General features: G+C 41.6%; 2 protein-coding genes across 2 annotated transcripts; both read left to right on the forward strand.

Annotated features, from left to right (window-relative positions):
* The first annotated feature begins 8,428 nt into the window (after window positions 1–8,428).
* LOC117861600 (auxin-responsive protein SAUR76) lies at window positions 8,429–9,347 on the forward strand. The gene has a single exon (XM_034745176.2). It carries the CDS (start codon window positions 8,546–8,548, stop codon window positions 8,942–8,944), a length of 399 nt encoding a protein of 132 aa, XP_034601067.1. The 5' UTR covers window positions 8,429–8,545; the 3' UTR covers window positions 8,945–9,347.
* A 9,339-nt stretch (window positions 9,348–18,686) lies between these two features.
* LOC117861196 (auxin-responsive protein SAUR78) lies at window positions 18,687–19,778 on the forward strand. The gene has a single exon (XM_034744710.2). It carries the CDS (start codon window positions 19,029–19,031, stop codon window positions 19,443–19,445), a length of 417 nt encoding a protein of 138 aa, XP_034600601.1. The 5' UTR covers window positions 18,687–19,028; the 3' UTR covers window positions 19,446–19,778.
* The last annotated feature ends 215 nt before the right edge of the window (window positions 19,779–19,993 follow it).

Raw genomic sequence — 19,993 nt, forward strand, 5'->3', positions numbered from 1 at the left:
TTTTTTCCCGAAAATGGAGTGTTGATTTGACATGCCACAAATCTTCATCTCAAAGAATAATTAGCTGTAAATGTGAACACCAACATTAAGTCGGACACTCGAATCCGATGGACAGGTTCAGCGGTACAAAACTAACCATGATTGTATATTTTTTCTAACTTTTTAACAGTTTTGACAATTTGTAAACTTATTACCTAGAAAAGTTGTAGTTAGTTAGCAAGTATGTTAGAAACTATCTGCCCCTTATAAGATAAAAGGATAAAAAAAATGTAATATTGTAGTTTTTGTCGTGGACTGATGATGCCCAGTTGCTACCCAAGCTAGATGAGCCTACAACTCATCAGCAATGAATTCAGGATGGTGTGTGTGGCGGACTCGACCTGGAGCCCCACCACCAGAAGGAAACCCCTCTGAAAGCTGCGTGTGCTATTACAAAATCAGACACACGTTGCTGTCAGGCCAGGGTTTCGCTCAACACTTTGGACCCAATCCTGCTCATCCTCTTTGCTGTCTCCATCTAATCCTGCTTAACCAGTTTTTAAGGACATGGAACACGACATGGGGGCGTGTACTCTGCTAAGCTTGATTTGTCGCCGATTCCTCCCACTGCTGCTCAAAAAACGCGCTGCCCTCTAACGTACATCCCTGAGCATTTTCTAATCACCGATGTGCTCAAGATGAATTTTAAAAGATATGAGAAATTTTATACGTTGCACTGTTTATTTTATTGAGTACAGTATCATTGCTTTTATTTTTTTTAAAAAAAACTTAGTGTAGTTGAGGCATTAGTTTTGGTGTCCTATGGACCTTCCCATGATTGCAGCGTTGATGCGTGTCCTTATGGGAATTGCAGAGACCAAATCCCTACTGCTAGTCGACAAACATGACCTAATATTTCAAACTTGACCAAGTTAATAACATTTAACCACCTTTCCAAGTCGTAACCTTAGATTAGTGTGTGGACCTCAAGCATATATACAATTTAAAATTTGGTTGGAGGTTAGAGAGAAGAATCTGAAAAGAGCACTGTTGGATGCATGCCTCTGTGAATTAATCATTGGGCAGAGAGGGGAAGATATGCAAGAAGAATGGAAGATGGCCGGCCACACAGTAATGCAAATGCCGAATGGTGTGGCGCCTTTTGGCTTTGTTGCTTCCTTTGGCCAATCTTGTGGTTGGCTCCCTTGATTCTTGCAAGGAAAATCAAAGGGAGACACCAAATGATTAGCAGTAGTTGCTCTGATTAAAGTAGGCTGATGCGTGCCTTCGAGTAAGGTACTGTGTGCATTGCATCCCTCCTTTTTATATGCACCTTACATACACTTTGTGAATTGTATCGGTGTCCCGCACTTGTCTTTGCCAAAATTATAAAAGGCAGTTGGTCATGAAAAGAATATGAAATCTATTTGGACTTTGGACTTCAGAGTTTATTTAAATTTGGGTTCAGAGGTTAGAGAGCCAACTACCACTACTACCAAGTCTAAGGACAGATGGATGCAAAGGCTAAGCACACCTTTAATCAGCACCTGTTAGGACAAAATCGAGTGTTAAAATGTACTAATATTGGCATTATCACTAGTACAATTAAAGGCCCAAAATCATCTAAGCGCCTTAATTGGTGCAATCTAGCTCGGACGCAGACCGACTAACGACGTCGGACAGACAGGTACGTGCATCGTGGTATTTAATTCATGATGATCGTTAGTTTTTCAGAGAGGGACTACTGCTGATGTTTCGGCTCAGCACACACAGCTGTAGCGGTATCAGAACACACTGCAGAGATAAGTTTCGGCGAGACGTGTCGCATGCGCAGTGCACCATACTGGCTGGAACAGAACAGTGTGGCTTCAATTTGCAGCTTCCTGGAAAACATTTTTCTGAATTCAGTCACTGTTTCACGTGGTGGATCATGGAAACGTCACGTCAGAGCAATCTGCGTGATCGTTCCAATCAATGTTCGGACCAGTTCGGCGCCCAACTGGTGTAGTACGTATTATCCATGTGCGGCCCGTAAAGATTGGGGCAAATTTGTAACGATTCTATAGCGAAAGGCGTTGCCGTACGGGTCGTTCCTATAAGATTTACTTGATCCCGTGCCAAATCATCAGAACCCGTGCTCCCACGGGTTAATATTCTTACAATCTATTGAATTTAAAAATTATTTATAAATTAAACTCCAAGCTAATAATTAAAATTGTTTACCTCCTATTGTCTCATTTTTTAATACTTCCACGTAACACTCATATAGATGGGCACTTATCTTTATCTAATAATGATTGATTTTTAATTAGTAATTACTCTATACACATTTTCATCCACATTCATTTTTTTTTATTTTATATCACACCTCCATACATTGTGTTTAGTATATAATCAATACTTTTCATCACTCTCTCACATACATGTATAAATGGTCTACATGGTGACACTCATCATACGTATATACCTTAACTTAGTATTTCTATATTAATAATGATATAAATAGGTAATTTAGAATCATATATTAGTTTACTTTTGGATATTTCTGTATGATGCACATGAAGATAATTAGATTAAGACTTGGATATTTAATTTAGGTTATTTTTAATAACAACATACGTGGGTAACTTACAAATTTAGAATGGCATTTTAAGTTATGCTTTATAATGATATGCGTGAGTAAATTGGATGATGATTATGGGATTACTTTAGATTATTTTTTATAATTGCAAAGCTCAGTAATTTAGATATAGGTTTTGGGTTATTTTAGAATACTTTCATAATGATAGTGGTGGGTAATTTTTTAGAAAATATAATATACCAATGACTACAATTATTAGAGTTTACATGATTGATGTTTAATTTTGATGTTTCTGATATTTGTGAGAATTTCTAGGATTTGTCTTTTTTTTTCTAACATGTCTCGTGAGAACTAATGCGGAGTCTCCAATAGAAAACAATGAGGTCATATTGCTACAATACTATTACCTTGAGTTACCTCTCATTTGTTAAATATTCAAACACAATACATATACAAATATATGCTTATTATCTTCATCCCAATTGTGATAGATTTGAATTAGTAGTTACTCTATAATATTTTCATCCACATTTATTATCTTAAACTTTTCACTTTGTATCGCAAGTATGCGCTTGAATTTGTTTAATGTACCCTAAATTTGAGCTATAGTTTTAACATAGAAATCTATTTTCTCATCACTGACTCTATATCTTTATAAATGATACCACACACATCATGCGTATATACCTTAATTGTTATATCATATACCAATAGTGTAAGAAATAGACGATTTAGAATCATATATTAGTGTATATTTTTAATGAAGGCGATTTGGATTGAAATTTAGGGATGCCTCATGTTATTTTTAATAATGACATATGTGGGTAATATAGATGTAAGTTTAAGGTGTTACTTTAAGTTATTTTTTTTAGTATTAGTGGTGCCAATTTAGTTGCAAATTAAGAGGGTTATTCTAAATTTTTTTTATAATAGCATAAATGGGTAATTTTGATGAACATCGGGGTTACTTTAGTTTATTTTATATAACGGTAGAGGTGGGTAATTTTGATATAGATTTAAGGGGTTACTTTAGGCTATTTTTATAATGGCATAGGTGGGTAATTTTTTAGAAAATATAATAGATCCAATGGCTATGATGATTTGAATCTACCGATTGATGGCTAGATGTTTTGTTTTTTTGTGAGAATTTCTAGAATTTCTCTCTTTTTCTAGAGTGTCCATCTAGGATCTTAGGTGGCTTCACCTGGAGACTTCAAAAGGAGCCTCCAATTAGTAATAGTAAGATCCGTTGATGGAGATCACTCATTGGCACAAGGGCATGCAGATATCTCCTAATGATTCCAGCGATCATCCTGCACTGATACGCTCTAGCTACAGTACAATACAGAGCGGATCCGGATCAAATCCTGTAGCGGCGGAGGATCAAACAGCCTTGCTTGACAACAAGAACATGTGGACCTAATCCATTTCATTACTCGAAATTCGAAACCAATATAATGTGATTATTCGCCTTAGCCTGAATTAACAAGATCAGGGGAATGAGTTAGCCATCGGCCGGAGATGTGGACGCTCATCTAACCCCATGTTTGTCAGCATCAGCAATCTAGTTTTGTGTGTGTGTGTGTTTGATCGATCAGAAATGAGTAGAATTTCTCCTGCGTTTTCTTCTTTTTTTTTGCATTTTCTTCAATTTGGATGTTTAGAAACCTAGATAGCTACGTGCTCTGTTCTTGTGTGGTGGTACATGGTCCTATTATTTGAATAAGTTTGACCAAGGATGTTATTGTTTCGTATACTTATGTTTTGCATCACTCATAACCTCCAAGACTTCAAAAGTTCAAATGCTGGATGGTGCAGTGTTGCTTGTTGCATGCATGTAATACCAATGTTTGTCAACAATTTATTTTCATTTCTTTTTAGGGAAGTGCTCCATTGGCTCCGATCCGTTCCTGATGTTCTTGTTAAATGCAACCCGTGATTTCAAAGTCTTGAACAATTGATATGTAACAGCTAAAGGAAATATTGCAGACTCCATCCCATCCCTCCCAATATCCAAAGTTTGATTTTGTAAACAAACACAAAAAAAATGCCCATCTTGGAACTACCATTTCTGGAATACTAGTCCATCAACACGTGCTTCTACACGGGCTAATATTTTGAAAAACTATTGCATTTGAAGATTATTCATAAATTAGACTCCTAGCTAATGATCAAAATTGTTTACCTACTACTCTCTAATTTTTTAATACTTCAACATAATACTTATATAGATGTGTACTTATGTTTATCCCATTATGATTGATTTTTAATTAGTATTTACTATATACACTTTCACATCCACATGCATACCTTTTTCATTTTGTATCGCACCTCCATATACATTGTGTTTAGCATAAAAATCAATATTTTTCATCACTTTCTAAAAATGCATGTATAAATAGTCTACATGGTAACACCAATTATGTGTATATACTTAGTATTTGATATTAACAGTGACATGAATATTAACAGTGACATGAATAGGTAATTCAGAATCATATATTAGTTTACTTTTGGACATTTCTTCATGATGAATATGAAGATAGTTAGATTAAAATTTAGGTATTTACTTCAAGTTATTTTTAATAACTACATACATGGGTAACTTAGATAAAAAATTTAGAATGTTATTTTAAGTTATGGTTTATAACGATATGCATTGGTAAATTGGATGAAGATTACGAGGTTACTTTAGATTATTCTTTATAATGACAGAGCTAGGTAATTTAGATATAGATTTAGGGGTTTACTTTAGAACATTTTCATAATCATAGTAGTGGATAGCTTTTTAGAAAATACAATAGACCAATTTATATGATATTAGAGTATAGGATTGACGTTTGATGTTTCTGATTTTATGAGAATTTGTAGGATTTTTCTTTTTTTCCTAGAATGCATATCTCGTGAGAATTAATGCGGAGTCTCCAATGAAAACAAAATGAGTTCACATGGCTACAAACTATTACCTTGAAATACCTCTCATTTGTTAAAAAATATTCGAAACACCATACTTATGTAGATTATCTTTATCCAATTATGATAGATTTTAGATAGTAATTACTCTATGATAATTTCATCCACATTTATAATTTTTAAATTTTCACATAGCATCGCATGTACGTGCTTGAATTTGATTAACAGACCCTAAATTTGAGATGTAATTTTAACATAGATATTTATATTCTCATCACTTTCTCTATATTTTTTTATAAATGGTGACATGATGATTATATCATATACCAATAGTGTAAAAAAAAGATAATTTAGAATCATATATTAGTATATATTTTTAATCAAGGTGATTTGGATTCAAATTTAGGATTCCCTTATGTTATTTTTAATAATGGCATATGTCGGTAATATAGATGCAACTTTAAACTATTTTTTAAGTACCAGTGGTGAGCAATTCTTCAAATATAGGGGTTATTTTAAATTATTTTTTATAATGGTGTAAGTGGGTAATTTTGATGAAGATTAGGAGGTTACTTTAGTTTGTTTTATATAATGGCAGAGGTGGATAATTTAGATATAGATTTAGGGGGTTACTTTTGGTTATTTTCATAATGGCATAGGTGGGTAATTTTTTGGAAAATGTAATAGATCCAATGGCTATGATGATTTGAGTTTACCGATTGATAGCTAGATGTTTTGCTTTTTTTGAGAATTTTAGTATTTCTCACTTTTTTTAGAGTGTCCACTTGGGATTCCTAGGTGGCTTCATCTGGAGGCTTCTAAAGTAGCCTTCAATTAGTAATAGTAAGATGGTGATGGAGCCCTGGATGTCCTTGAAATACATCATGTCTTGATTCGGTCTCCATAATTGTAAAACTTTCACTTGGCTTGCAAATAATTTCAGGATACTGGTAAACAGCATCAGTGCCCAAAATTTGTCTTCCACCTGGCAGCACACGTCAATTCCTTAAATTCTCTTTGTAGCGCCTATTTTTGCCTAGTGTATGATATATTGATGTTGACTGGCCCATGCTTAGTAGCAATGGTACTATTTTTTTTAGAGGATTGTAAGGACGGTACTGAGCACTCTAGTCCAGCTGATCCGTGACCCAGAACTATTTTTGGATCCAGTCCAGCTTGCACACAACCTAGCTGCACGCCCACAGTCGCACTGGCAGCTTGCGCACTGGCAGCCTCTCCTGCAGGTTTCGTTGGAATTCATTTTAATTCCAAATATTAAATAAAACATGACATAAATGATAGCACAAGTAGAAGCATAAACATTTGTGTTTATAGCAATGAACATAAAGCATGCAATGGAAATAACGGAAAACAAATAATAAACCAGAAAGTTCATGAGAGAGTAAATAATAAACTAGAAAGTTCATGAGAGAGTACCCTGCAGCGGGGCCAGTGTTGGGGGTACCAGATGCGTTGTTACTCGACATTTCAAGCCTATTCGATGTAGTCGATCAAAGTCGATGTCGTGCAGATGTTCGCCGTGCAGTTGCACCTCTGGGAAGAAGAGGTGTGCAGCAAGCAGTCGTGCAAATGCGCTCCCCAAAACTTTATTTGCCTTCACTTCTGATGCATAAGTCGTAGAAGATGGAGGTTCCGGAGGCTTGCCCTCCCAACACTAGTGCACACGAGCGCCGAGATGAGGATGCAGACCGAATGCAGCAACTACCAAAAAGTGGAAGTGTATTTCATCTCTTTTCCGATGTCTTTTTAAGCAACGCAGGGAGACTCAAAGTCATCACAACAAAGCCTGCAGACGTGAGAGTTCTGTCAAACTTCTCATGCCATTGCTCAGGCGCTTGTTTGAGGTCATACAAAGATTTTAACAACTTGCATACCTTTCCTTCCTGACCTTCTACTACATATCCATCAGGCTGATCCATGTAGATTTCTTCATCCAACTTTCCGTTAAGGAAAACTATCTTAATGTCCATTTGATGGACGAGAAGACCGTGTGAGACCGCATAGCTTTTCACTTGTGCAATGGAAGCAATTAGTACTTAGTGCATTAACCTTGAATGCACCTCATGACTTGCAACACATGCACCAAATAACTCCAAGGCTGCCAACGTTAACGCATTTGCATGCACCTCATGGCTACCGTTACATGCAAATTAATCACACCAGCAATTGCATGATTTTATATTCTGCGTGCTATTGCATATACACTTCACTCTTATCATTGAAATGGACCTTTTGATTAATTGTATTTTATCAAAGAATAAACCCGAATAACTCCAACAGGTTCACGCATTACGCCGCAGCACGGCACAGCCGCACAACGCGGCAGCAGCAGAGCAGGCCAGAGATGTTTCGTCGCATTGATGCAGTAATATTTTGGGTGCAGTTAGTTTAAACCTCTGCGACCTAGTCGTGCGGCTTGGAGAAAGGCAGCTAGATCTCTCTGCTCCGGGCATGGCTGGTGGACGGAGCAGCGAAGAACACGCGTGCATGTCCGCAGCCGCGCGGCACGGCGTAGATAGACCGGTCGCCCGGCTAACAGCGAGTATATTGCTACATCTCAGCAGTGTTATACGTAGGATTTTTTTCTGTGGAGGAAAGAGAAAGATGTCATTATTTCGCGAAACAATCATCTCATAGGTTAGATTTTAGGACCATGAGATGACTACCTCACCATTGTACGAGTTGTGGTTACATGAAACTCATAATAATATTTTTTTTTCTATGCATAAATTAAGAAAATAAAATTACTATAAGACAACTTAAAAAACAACACATTATACATACCGTGTGTTAAGTCATGTCAAGATTACGTGTATAGCGTATCAGACAATATCCCTGTTCTTACCCTAAAGCGGCTGGCTGAGATCGATCTCCCGCCGACATGCGGACCCCACGCCCCTCTCTTGGGCTCCTCCCGATTAAGGCCCCGGCGGCGGCCCTCGCCTCCCCTGCCTTCTTCTCCCAATCATCACCGTCCTCCTCGATTCCTCCTCCTACTTCTTGACGAATTGCGCGTGCGCCCGATCGAAGAAAGAGGCCGGCCCGAGGCGAATGGCGAAGGGCGGGCTGGGGAAGCTCCGGTGCATGATCAGGAGGTGGCACTCGTCCGGCCGCATCGCCCGTACGCCGTCGCCGGGCGAGGACGGCAACATCGCCGACGTGGACGCGCGCGGTGCGTCGTTCCACAGCGCGGATGAGGTGCCCAAGGGCCTGCACCCCGTCTACGTCGGTAAGTCGCGCCGCCGATACCTCATCGCCGAGGAGCTCGTCGGCCACCCGCTGTTCCAGACCCTCGTCGACCGCACCGGCAGCGGCGGCGGCGCCGGTGAGGCGGGCTGCACGGTGGTCGGCTGCGAGGTGGTCCTGTTCGAGCACCTCCTCTGGATGCTGGAGAACGCGGACCCGCCGCCGGAGTCCCTCGACGAGCTCGTCGAGTACTACGCGTGCTGAGACCGAGCAGCCACCCGGCCGGAGCCTGCGTCGCCGGCCGTGACGGAGATGGAAGCTTGTCGAAGCTGCGGCGGTATAAATGTTTTCAGTAGGTGTAGTCTGTAGATGCGTGATAAACGCCAAACGCCAGGGGTGAAGTCGAGACCACGTCGGAGTGATTCGCTCTCTTTGGGTTCGCTAAACCTCGGCATCGGTGATGTAATTGAAGAGCGGTTACATAATTGATTGACACCACTGTGCTGGCGGTTGCAAGTCGAACTCGCTATGAAGCGCGTTCCTGTGGTTGCAAATGGTGATACGAGCTCCTCTAACTAGTTTCTCCGAACAAAAGAGGAATAAGAAGAAACAGAGATGATATAAATCAGGTTCATATGGGCATTGCGGCATTGGCTAGCTGCTTCGTCGTTACAAGCCGCGCTACTGCCCCCGTGTCCTCGGCGCAGCCTGCTGCCATGATAACCATCGCGAATTAACACCCACATCCTGCTCCAGTCCATCGATCGTTCTCCACTGCTCCGTCCGGTAGCGTCACTGTCGCGTTGCGTTGCCAGTCGCCACCAAATTCCTGGCTGGAGCTGGGGAAGATGACATCGCCACCTCGGGCGGAAACCACGTAACAACTCTCGTGACCTAAAAGAGTCTTGATATCCACGAAGTCACTACAAACATTTTACTGTAAATGGGCACATCTTCTGGCACACAAAGCATGGTGCCTATTAATTCTTAGAATAAATTTAGAAGAATACGAGTACCTATTCAAATCTGCATAAACAAGTTTTACAAAAAAAAACCATACTAATTGAGGCCCTAGGTTCGTGAGTCGTGAAGTATGCAACGTGCACCGCGGCTGGAAGGTGGGGATGGTCCGTAGAGTTCCTTCCGTGCGGCCCGAAGAAGAGAAGGGAGGGAAGGAAGGGGAAGCTCATGGGCTGCATCCGTGACGCTCGCGCTAGTCAGCACTCATTTCCACCTGGGAAAGTGGGAAAGGCTCGCAGCTCTGCTTCCTCCGATAAACGCAAGCCGGCTCCAGGCAAGATGAACACCGACCACACCGCAGCTTGGCTTCCAGTGCAGAAACGCACCCTTTATCCACTAGTGGACTTGTGGTCGAGCCCGCCGGCCGCCGCCGCCATCCTCCGTCGTCCGCTGCCGTCCCCCTGTCCGCGAGGGGCCACCACTCACGCCCATACCCTCTCCATCCGTCTCTCTCGCTTCTCTCCTTTTTCCTGTTCGCTTCGACGCCGCCATCTCCCTACTGCAGGCATCTCTGACCTCCGCACGCCGTCGAAAGGTCCTATCAATCACGGTTCCAATCTTATGTGCAACAGCCTGGATCGGTTCGATTCTTTGCTTCAGACGTAAGTCTCGCATCAATCTACTTCTCCCTTATCAGTTGCTTGCTCCCTTTGCAATCAGTTAGATATAACCTGTTCACTTCTTGAATCAAGATGAAAGATGCTGGTTTTGCAGGGTCTGGGACTATTGAAAAATGAAGCAATGGCTAATCAATGAGCCCCTCAGGAGCTTACATGTTCACTTAAAATGTACCAATGTCTGGTCAATCGATATTATTTTTACTCTGAATTTCATGTTCTCATTTTGATGCTTGAGGTTATGGCCCTCTCATGACTGAATTTTTTCTTGAGCACAAGAGACGCAGGGAGTGGACTGTGGAGATCTAGTTGATTTCACCGATGCAGTGAGTCATGATGGACTAGTGGCGATACATTTACAATGCACATAGGCATTAGAGTATATGTCAGTTTATTTCCTCCTGTTGATTGGCCCGCTGCAGAGGAAGAGAAAGAGAGAAATATCTGACTGCCCAAAGAGGTCCTCGACGAGATCGAGCTCACCACCTAGTTGGAAGTCATGTTGTTGGAGCAGTCCGGAGTGTAAATGTTTGATGTTCTAGTTTGTACTTTGAAGTAATCACAGATGTACGGAGATTTTTTTGACAAGATCAAGTGTCCATGTAGGATCTGTGCAATGATATGTAGATGGCTTGACATGATCAATGTATCGCCTTTTCTTTTGATATGAAATATATTTGGATGTTTCAAATTATGGAATGTGATGGCTATGTTAAAAAAATGATCTCTAAATTGTTGCAAAATATAAACATGCATGCCTTATTTGGATGTGTTGAAAAAAATATACACTATCTTAAAGAGTGAATTTGGTTCAGTAATCCTCTTATGTGGTTATAAAAAAAGAAGAAAATGACAGATTCAGAACAGATGCAATATGATAATCTAAAAAAAATCAGAAATTGCTGATTCCTTCGTGACAAAAGAACAACACTGAGAACGACTGGTTCATGACAAAAATTAAAAAATGGCAAATGATATAGATTATATGGTCCCATAAATGGCCGGTTCTTCTAAAACAATATAGATAAGTTCACATGTCCCAACCGACATAGCTTAAATGAAAAATAAGTATCAGTGAAAAAAAATTCTGTTGTAATACAACAAGGTTACATATTTTCTTTATTTGTCGGTCCATCAAAATTCAATTTTCCAGCAGGCAGCTGCAATGTGGCAGCTTGATCAACCCTAAGTAAGAGACTTGTGTATCCTCCTCTAGTATATGGAACGCTCATGACACAAGAATCCCGTGCATATTGAAGTGTGGCATTGTGGCATTAGCAAATCTGTCTTCGATCAACGGAGCAACCACAGTCCAAGTTTTCCCATAGGCATCAATTTCCAAGTATGGCATTGTACTGTTAGCATCAATGCTACCATCATTTAGGTCCTATCATAGAATATGAAAATGTTCATAAAAATAGCATGTAAGCAAATAAATATGAAAAATGAATACAGTCGAAGTCAAAAGTCTTACAATAAATTTCTCTGGACTAGCACCTTTATAACTATTTCCCATTACATTCTTTGATTCTTCTCCTATAGTCAAACACATAAAGTTAATAATACAAGCATAGAATAAAAAAATGATGCTAGAATTGGTACAATGAATACCTTTCTTTTTAGCACTTTTCTTCTTCTTGCCTGTATTCTTTTCAAGGGAGATGATCCCTCGTTTACTCTTTGCACCTTTTACCACCTTAGGAACTCTAAATGATATTGTACCTTTAAATGTATTTGTTGTGAAGTCAGCTAAAACAAGAGGAGCCTCATTAGATTATTCTTCCATCTTGCTTAGAGAATTATCTGCATCCAAATCCAACTTATCCATGGCTTTCTCCAAAAGATTAAGAAGTTCTTTTAACTTTGAACACTTCAATGCGATAGATGTTGCCTTCCGTGAGATACGTGCGGTATGCATTTTTAAACTTTCATCGTCATATCCTTATTTCTAAATATAAAATCCTCTCTTTGCATATTTTGTCCATCTATGCAGTATATATTGCGAAGGCAAAATTAAAACAGCATTCACATTGAAGACTTTGAAGCCATGCTTGCATAATATACCTATCAAATATGGATGCCATGTTTCATCAATTTGTATTAGATGTTGTATTATTGCAATTTCAAATTTGTATATATACATACCTACTTCCTGCAAACACATGTAATGATACTATCTACTTTGTTAATGGTACTATCTACTTTGTTGAATATGACAGTTGCTCCATAATCACAATGCATATGCATAATCGTATATGTCAAAATTGACCCTTCAGTTTGCAACAACTTACAAGAGAATGAAAATTGTTTGTTAAATTTTTCCTCAAACTCTTTATACATCCTCCCTATATATGACTCAGCTGCGGTCTTCAATAGATGAATATGAGTAACCGGGCTCTTTCGATGTGAATTAAAATCTTCATCCAACTCATTATTACGAAGACTACTGGAAACCTTCTCACATTCTTCAAGGAGTTCCGAAAGATCTAGTTTTCTACGAAATGTTTTCTTGAATACATTATTCATGCCTTCGCTCCTTTGGGTCGAGTTCATATCAGCTGTAAATGAGTCATGATACACAACAGCCCATTTTGCCCTCAAATCATATAGGTTTGACATCTATTCGTTGTCCTCAAGGTTGTACTCACGCAACAATTCATCCCACTTCTTTTTGAAGTAAAACTTTGATCTGTCTTCATAGACACATCTCTTAAAATCAGGTAGAAACTTCTCAGGATGCTCTTGAATTACATGGCCGAGATGTTTAGCAACATTAAGGTAAATATGCCACAAATAGAGGCGATGACTTGTGTTTGGAAATACATAAGCAATTGCTCCTGCCATGACCGCGTCTTGATCAGTGAAGATTGTGCTAGGATGTTTGCCTGACATTGCTATTAGGAAGGTTTCAAAGAGCCAAACAAATGATGGTATAGTCTCATTAAACAACAATGCGGCCCTAAAAATGATAGTTTGCTTGTGATGGTGGGTTCCAAGGAATGGAGCAAAAGTTATTTCAAACTTATTAGTATGAAACGTAGTGTCAAATGACACAGCATCACCAAAGCATGCGTAATCCATGATAGATTGGCCATCTTCCCAAAAGAAATTAGCTATCCGGCCATCTTTCTTGTATATTTGCATGGCATAAAAAAATGTTGGATCATCTATCTGCTTACGCTTCAAGTATTCCAGTAGTGTTTCCGCGTCATTGGATTCTAAGTACTTCTTGCGCTCACGGCCAATCTCATTGTTGCAATCCATCCATGAGAATGGTACTTTGTCAGCTCCTCCATAAAACTCCTTCATAAACTCAAAAACCTGGGTGGATTCATCCCGAATTCCCTCATCTGCCTAATTAGCTTCCTGTCCGCTTCTTGAACACTTTATTGGGATCTCAACTTCTCCCTTTTATTTGGACTAGCAAGGTAATGGTTGTGATCAAGTACAACCTTTTGCACTATCTAAATCCCCTCTTTACTAATACTAAGCTTAACACGAGCATCGCAATCCGTCCTTGTAGTGTCCCTTGATGACTCAGTTTTTCGATGACCTTTGTTACTGCAAACCAAATATCTCTGATGTAGAGTCCTATCTCCTCATCACTTTGTATGGCTCTTTATAATACTAAACCCAATCTTACCAGTATAGGTGTTGTACATCTTATAAGATTTATCCTCCGATTCGAAAGCCATTCCAACTTCAGGAACGATCATGGGTTGCACAACTTCATTAGCCATTTGTTGTACATTAAGTCAAGAATTAATGTGACTTACCACAATACCAAATATTATGCTCTCAGTTAAATAAATTATTTTTAATTTAGTTACCTTATCTTGTACTTCATCTACTATTTCTTCAGGTATCATGCAACAAACTCTGATGCCATTACCGAAGTACTTTTGTGCAATCTAGCATATATATAGTCACAAATCAGTGGAGATGGAGATCATGTAACATGGTCAAACACACACGTGAAAACTCATGATGATCAAAGAACGTGAAAATAAATGTACCTGCGTTGGCTGCATTCCGTTGTGTACTAGGGTAGGCACAGACGACACCATAGGCGACAGGTCGAGAACATTGTCCTTCTCTTGGCTTCCTACCGCCATTGCAGCTGCGACATGTGGGATGGCTTCTCCTGCCATGGAGTGCAGACTGCTATCCTCCTGGCCTCCTTCCATGACGGCTGCTACAGCTGCAATGCTCATCGAAGACTTCTATGGCGGCTGTCCTTCCTTGCCACGATCTAGGATCGCACGAAGGCATCTTCTCCTGACCTTGCGGGCCTGAAGGGCTCCAGACGTTACGATGATGGAAGCCAAATCAAATTCTGTATGGGAGCCGATGGCCTAAGCCATAGGTATTGGAGGAAGCCGAGTTGTGAGCCTTTCCAGATGGAAACGAGTGCTGACGAGCGCAAGCGTCGGATCCCTCAAGCAGCCACGCGTCGCCAATCCAGGGACGGGCTGCACGGAAGGACTCTACGGACCGTCCCCAACTAATTTTTTCCCCCCGCTGCATACAGGCATACCCTCACAAGCGTGGACCTTCCCTATCGGGACACTTTATTAACTTTATGGAAACGATACATATCCTACATGTGCCGACTTCAAAGAATAGAGGACGGCACCGAATGGCACGGCAACACTTAGGATCAGCTGGCAGGATAACCGGCAAACAGTTGGGCGTGCGACCGCACACCGTTTTGTCTGCAATCATCAGAGGGCTGCAGAATGGAGGAATTCAAGCGCTAATTGGGCTCCCAGCCTCCCATGCTAGTCGTGCTCGTGCAACAAGTGGAACAAGTGCGACGTGTGGTGGCGATCAGCACCTACTTGATTTTGAGTCCAAATGTACATCAGTATTATTTAGTAGAAATACAACTAATAATTCGTGCAATCTTGGACGTAGAGGTTTGGACAGTGCACTGTTCATGCCTGTTAATGTCAGAGTGCGACTTCCTCAGAAAATAACAACCCTGTAGCGATCAGGTCAGTACAGAGAAAATTCAGCGATGTGTGTACCGGCATGCTGTGCACAGTTGCACGATAAGGGCCGGAACAGTTTTGCGTAGGGTCCTGGCAACTTATTTCCTGAATTCTGTCGCTGTTTTCAACGTGCTTGGTATCATGGAAATGTCACGTCGGAGCATGCTATAGCTGCATGATCGTTCGTTCCAGTCGATGCCAAGAACAGGCGGGCGCCCAACTGGTGTACATGTTGTACATGTGCATGTTCAAACTCTCAGATTGCCGTAAAATCGCAGAAATTTTGTAGGAATGTTGTTGTGAAATTACTTGATTCTATACCGGATCGGATCATCAGGCAGAGTCCGCGGATTAGGACCACTTGTTGCGACGAGGGCAGAAACCTCCGAGCGATCGATATGATTCCCATGGGCATCCTGCGGCGATGTACAATAGCTACAGTACAAGGCAGAACACAATCGGATCAATTCCCTAGCTCCGGCAGATCAAACAGAGAATCTTTGCTCAAACCTGTTAACCTAACCCATTTCATTACTACAAACCTATGCGGGTAAGCATCAAACCAGGGGAATGTGTTAGCCAGGGATGGCCCCGGCAGAGGTCTCCCAAGTCCCAACTCCCTTGCACATGTCTGTCACTATCATCACTAATCTAATTTGTTTGTTTGATCGATCAGAAATCAGAAATGAATAGGTGGGTTATCTTTAAATTTTTGGCGAAATAAAGTAAACAAAGGGTCATGCCCAAGCGAAATAGTGTGTGAGTAATTTGGTGTAGTTTTTTTTCCTAAAAATTCTTAGTTTAACATGTTCATTAACTCCACAATAAATTGGAGTAGCTCCTCATTATTAGGCTCTCGATTGCTTTGGATAAATTGGAGTATCACTTTCTGAGAATTAGTTTAATAAATATTATATATTTTTGAAATTGGAAAACAGTTATATCTCATGGATCGTTTGTTCATGTTCCCTAGCTACAGCCATGTGTTGAGATTGAGGCCTGATGCAGTGACCTTGAGATCTTCCAATTTGCAATAGATCGCAATTGTTTAGAACAATTGGAAGCCGCAATTGGAAAAAGAAAAGAATTTGGAAAATAGAAAATGCCAAAGATATGCGACAGAGAAGAGATAGAGAGGAATATCACTTCAATCTTCTGTCTTTGTTTGTTAGTTTTTGCAGTTCATCAACCCTTGCTACTACAGGATTAGCAATAGTTGGAAAATGCGAAAAATACAAGAATAGAAAATGCCCAAGATATGAGACGAAGAAGAGATATAGAGGAATATCACTTTAATATTTTTTTTCATTTGCTAGTTTATGTTAATGCTTTTATCAGCATGTATAACAGGATGCATTCATAACATCGTGATTTATGTTCTCGGCAAATCAGGTCGTTCACGTGTTTCATTTTTCTTACATTTATTGAAACATGAAGAAATCCTTGTTCTCTTGCTGCCGAACCGCTCATAGGCCCATGATTGGAATTTAAAATTGAGTTTATTTTTTCGAGTACCTTCCTAAAATCATTTCATTAGAAAGAAGTAAGAGTGTGTCACTACTAAGAAAACACTTATTGTTAGCTTACCCGTGCCGGTGCAATTTGAATCCTCCTGCATGGATAATAAGTGTTTGTGCTAGCTTCTAACAAGAGTTACACAGGTAGTCTCCAAAGTTATCTATGGCGGCACCAATTATGAGTTGATATGAAAACTTTTTCCATGTTTATAGTTAGAATTATGGATTGCTTCTTTTTTATACGGACTTGGATAAAGGCATTTTTTGTATGAAAATTGTAGGTTGCGAAACTTGCGATGAGATAAACAAATTTTTCATTATTTTTATTTCAAGTTGTATAGAGGTTCAAATAGTTAATCAAAGTTTTAGACAACAAGATTCGAAAGAAATAAAATCCTTATTATTCATTTTCTAGAACTTCTTAGTTTAATCTATCTATTAGCTAAACAAGAAATTGGAGTAGCATCTCGTTAGGCTCTCGATTGTTTTGGATATATATTATACTCACATCCCAAAATAAATGTATTTCTAACATGCAAATGTATCCACAAAGCCTTTGCATCAACTAGGTTAATTGCAAGCACATTTGATTGCCTTTTTTTCCCTTCCAAGATTCATATGCATTTAATGGTATTTTTCTGTTCAAAGTGCATGGTCATTTAATTGCTTGATTTTTTTTCCTTTCCAAGGTTTGGTTCATTAAGGTGCAAGCGGCATGTTAATTTGGTTATCTAATTAGAGGCACCTCGGTCATCTCTCATGACCGCTAATCTGACAAATTCTTGAAATACACTTATTTTAGGACACAGAGAGTACATCGCTTCCCGAGAAATAGTTCTATATGTAGATATTATATAGATTTTTAAAACTACAAACAGTCATATGTTTGTTCCCTACCTACAAGCATGTGTTGAGATTGTGGCCTGATGTTGTGACCTGGAAATCTTCCAATTTGCAAGAGATCTTACTTGTTTAGAACAACTGGAAGCTGCAGCTGGAAAAAGAAGAAGATTTGAAGAAACAGGAAAAGGCTCAGGATATGCGACGAAGAGATAGAGAGGATAATCACTTTAACCTTTTGTTTTTGTTTGCTAGCATTTGTTCGCGATCCCATCAGCTGATCAGCATACATACCTGGATCTCGAACCAGTCTTCCCAAAATTCACCTCGAGACAATTTCAGCGTACAGAACACAGCGTCACAGCCCAAACTTTATCTTCCACTGCCCACTGGCAGCCTAACTCATTTTCCTCCATTTTTTTTTCTCGGTAGCACTTTGCTTTGGCTGGTGTTTGAGATGGAACTGACTGGTCCTGTGAAATTTTGCGTATAACGGTGAGCACTACCGACTGGGTGGTCCAGCTAGTCCGTGGCGTTTTGTACGCAGTAGCAGTGCAGCACCAGCACCACGTTTGGGTAACAGCTTGTACCCAGCGTAGTTGCATGCATGCCCGTGTCGGTCACATCCGTTACGTTACACTAGCCTGCTACAAGGCTACAACTCTACAAGGAGTGGCAGCTGTGTTCCTCTCTCCGGCAGGTTCAGGCATTCGGCACAGCAAGCTACTGCTGCACTCCTGCACTGCAGCTGCTGGTATTCTCTTTCACGGTCCCGGATACAATCCAGCACACAGTTTTGAGCTCTCGACTCGATTGTAGCTCAGTGTTGCCAGCTCCACCGTGCAACGAAGTTTAAACCCTCGTCACCAAAATTGCTTTGCTCTAACGACGATGAACAATCCCCTAGGAAAATGCAGTGTCCTACGCTGCTTCCCTGCTCCCCGGCGCCGCCCGCCGACCGCCGCCGCGCCGGATGGCCGGCGGAGCGTACATGCACGCGGCCACAGCCCAGCTGCTCCAGACGAAACGCCCCGGCCAGTTGCCGCGGCCCTGTTGCCCGCTAAGCGACTGGAAACTGGGCTGGCTGGCTCTCTCCTACCGCCCGCCGACACGCGGTCCCCACCTCCCCCGTTCAACACCTGCCGATTATATAAAGCAGACCGCCCCGGCCGTCGCCTCCCCTGCATTCCCAATCATCACCAGTTCACCACCATCTTCCTCGATTCTCTCTCTAAAACCTCTCCGTTTCCCTCTCTCTCTCCACTTCATTCGTGAATCGCGCGTGCGTGTGTCGTTGGCCGCCGCGTCCCCTGCGTCAAAGGAAGAAGAGGCCGAGGGGGGAGGTCGATCGGATCGACCGATGGCGAAGGGCGGGCTGAGCAAGCTGCGGTGCATGATCCGGAGGTGGCACTCGTCCAGCCGGATCGCCCGCGCGCCGCCGTCGCCCGGCGAGGACGACGGCGCCATCGCCGGCGTGGAGGAGGACGCGCGCGGCGCGTCGTTCCACGGCGCGGACGAGGTGCCCAAGGGCCTGCACCCGGTCTACGTCGGCAAGTCGCGCCGCCGGTACCTCATCGCCGAGGAGCTCGTCGGCCACCCGCTGTTCCGGACCCTCGTCGACCGCAGCGGCGGCGGCGGCAGCGCCGGCGCCGCCGAGGCGGGCTGCACCGTCGTCGGCTGCGAGGTGGTCCTGTTCGAGCACCTCCTCTGGATGCTCGAGAACGCGGACCCGCCGCCGGAGTCCCTCGATGAGCTCGTCGAGTACTACGCGTGCTGACCGCTGCAAAGCGCCTGGTCGATCGGTCGGTCGGTCGGTCGTGCCGGCGGCCGCCGTAGGGGTAGAGTCGTGGCGATGTCGAGCTCCAAACGCCGGCGTGCCAAGCGTAAGCGCAAGGACCCTGCTCTCTCTCGGCGCCGTTGATCTCGTTTTTTTCTCATCCTCGCTAGTGATTGCTTGCTTCATGTAATTGACTTTATTTTGGTTTTCGAGAATTTTTTTTCCCTTCTGTCAATAAGATAAATCTCTCGAGTCTAGCTGGCAGGCAGAGTGCGTCCATGTACATTGCAAATTGCAACCGAAATCTTCAATTCCGATTCTTGGAATTCGTTAGTCTGTCGTGTTCATCTACTGGCGCTCTTGTTCATGGCCTCGCTCTTCTCCGTTGGCTTCCCTGAATAAGCATGTCTTGAATGTAAGATTCAGAGGGCCTATCTAATTTGATACGCAGCAATTCTTCAGTGAAAAAAATGGCATTATTACGGTTCTGAATCGAAGAAAGCAAGGAGCTGAAAACTGTCACTTTTCAAGCGAGACATTGGGACTGG

Source organism: Setaria viridis, chromosome 6 (assembly GCF_005286985.2).
Source record: "Setaria viridis chromosome 6, Setaria_viridis_v4.0, whole genome shotgun sequence".
Lineage (NCBI taxonomy): Eukaryota > Viridiplantae > Streptophyta > Magnoliopsida > Poales > Poaceae > Setaria > Setaria viridis.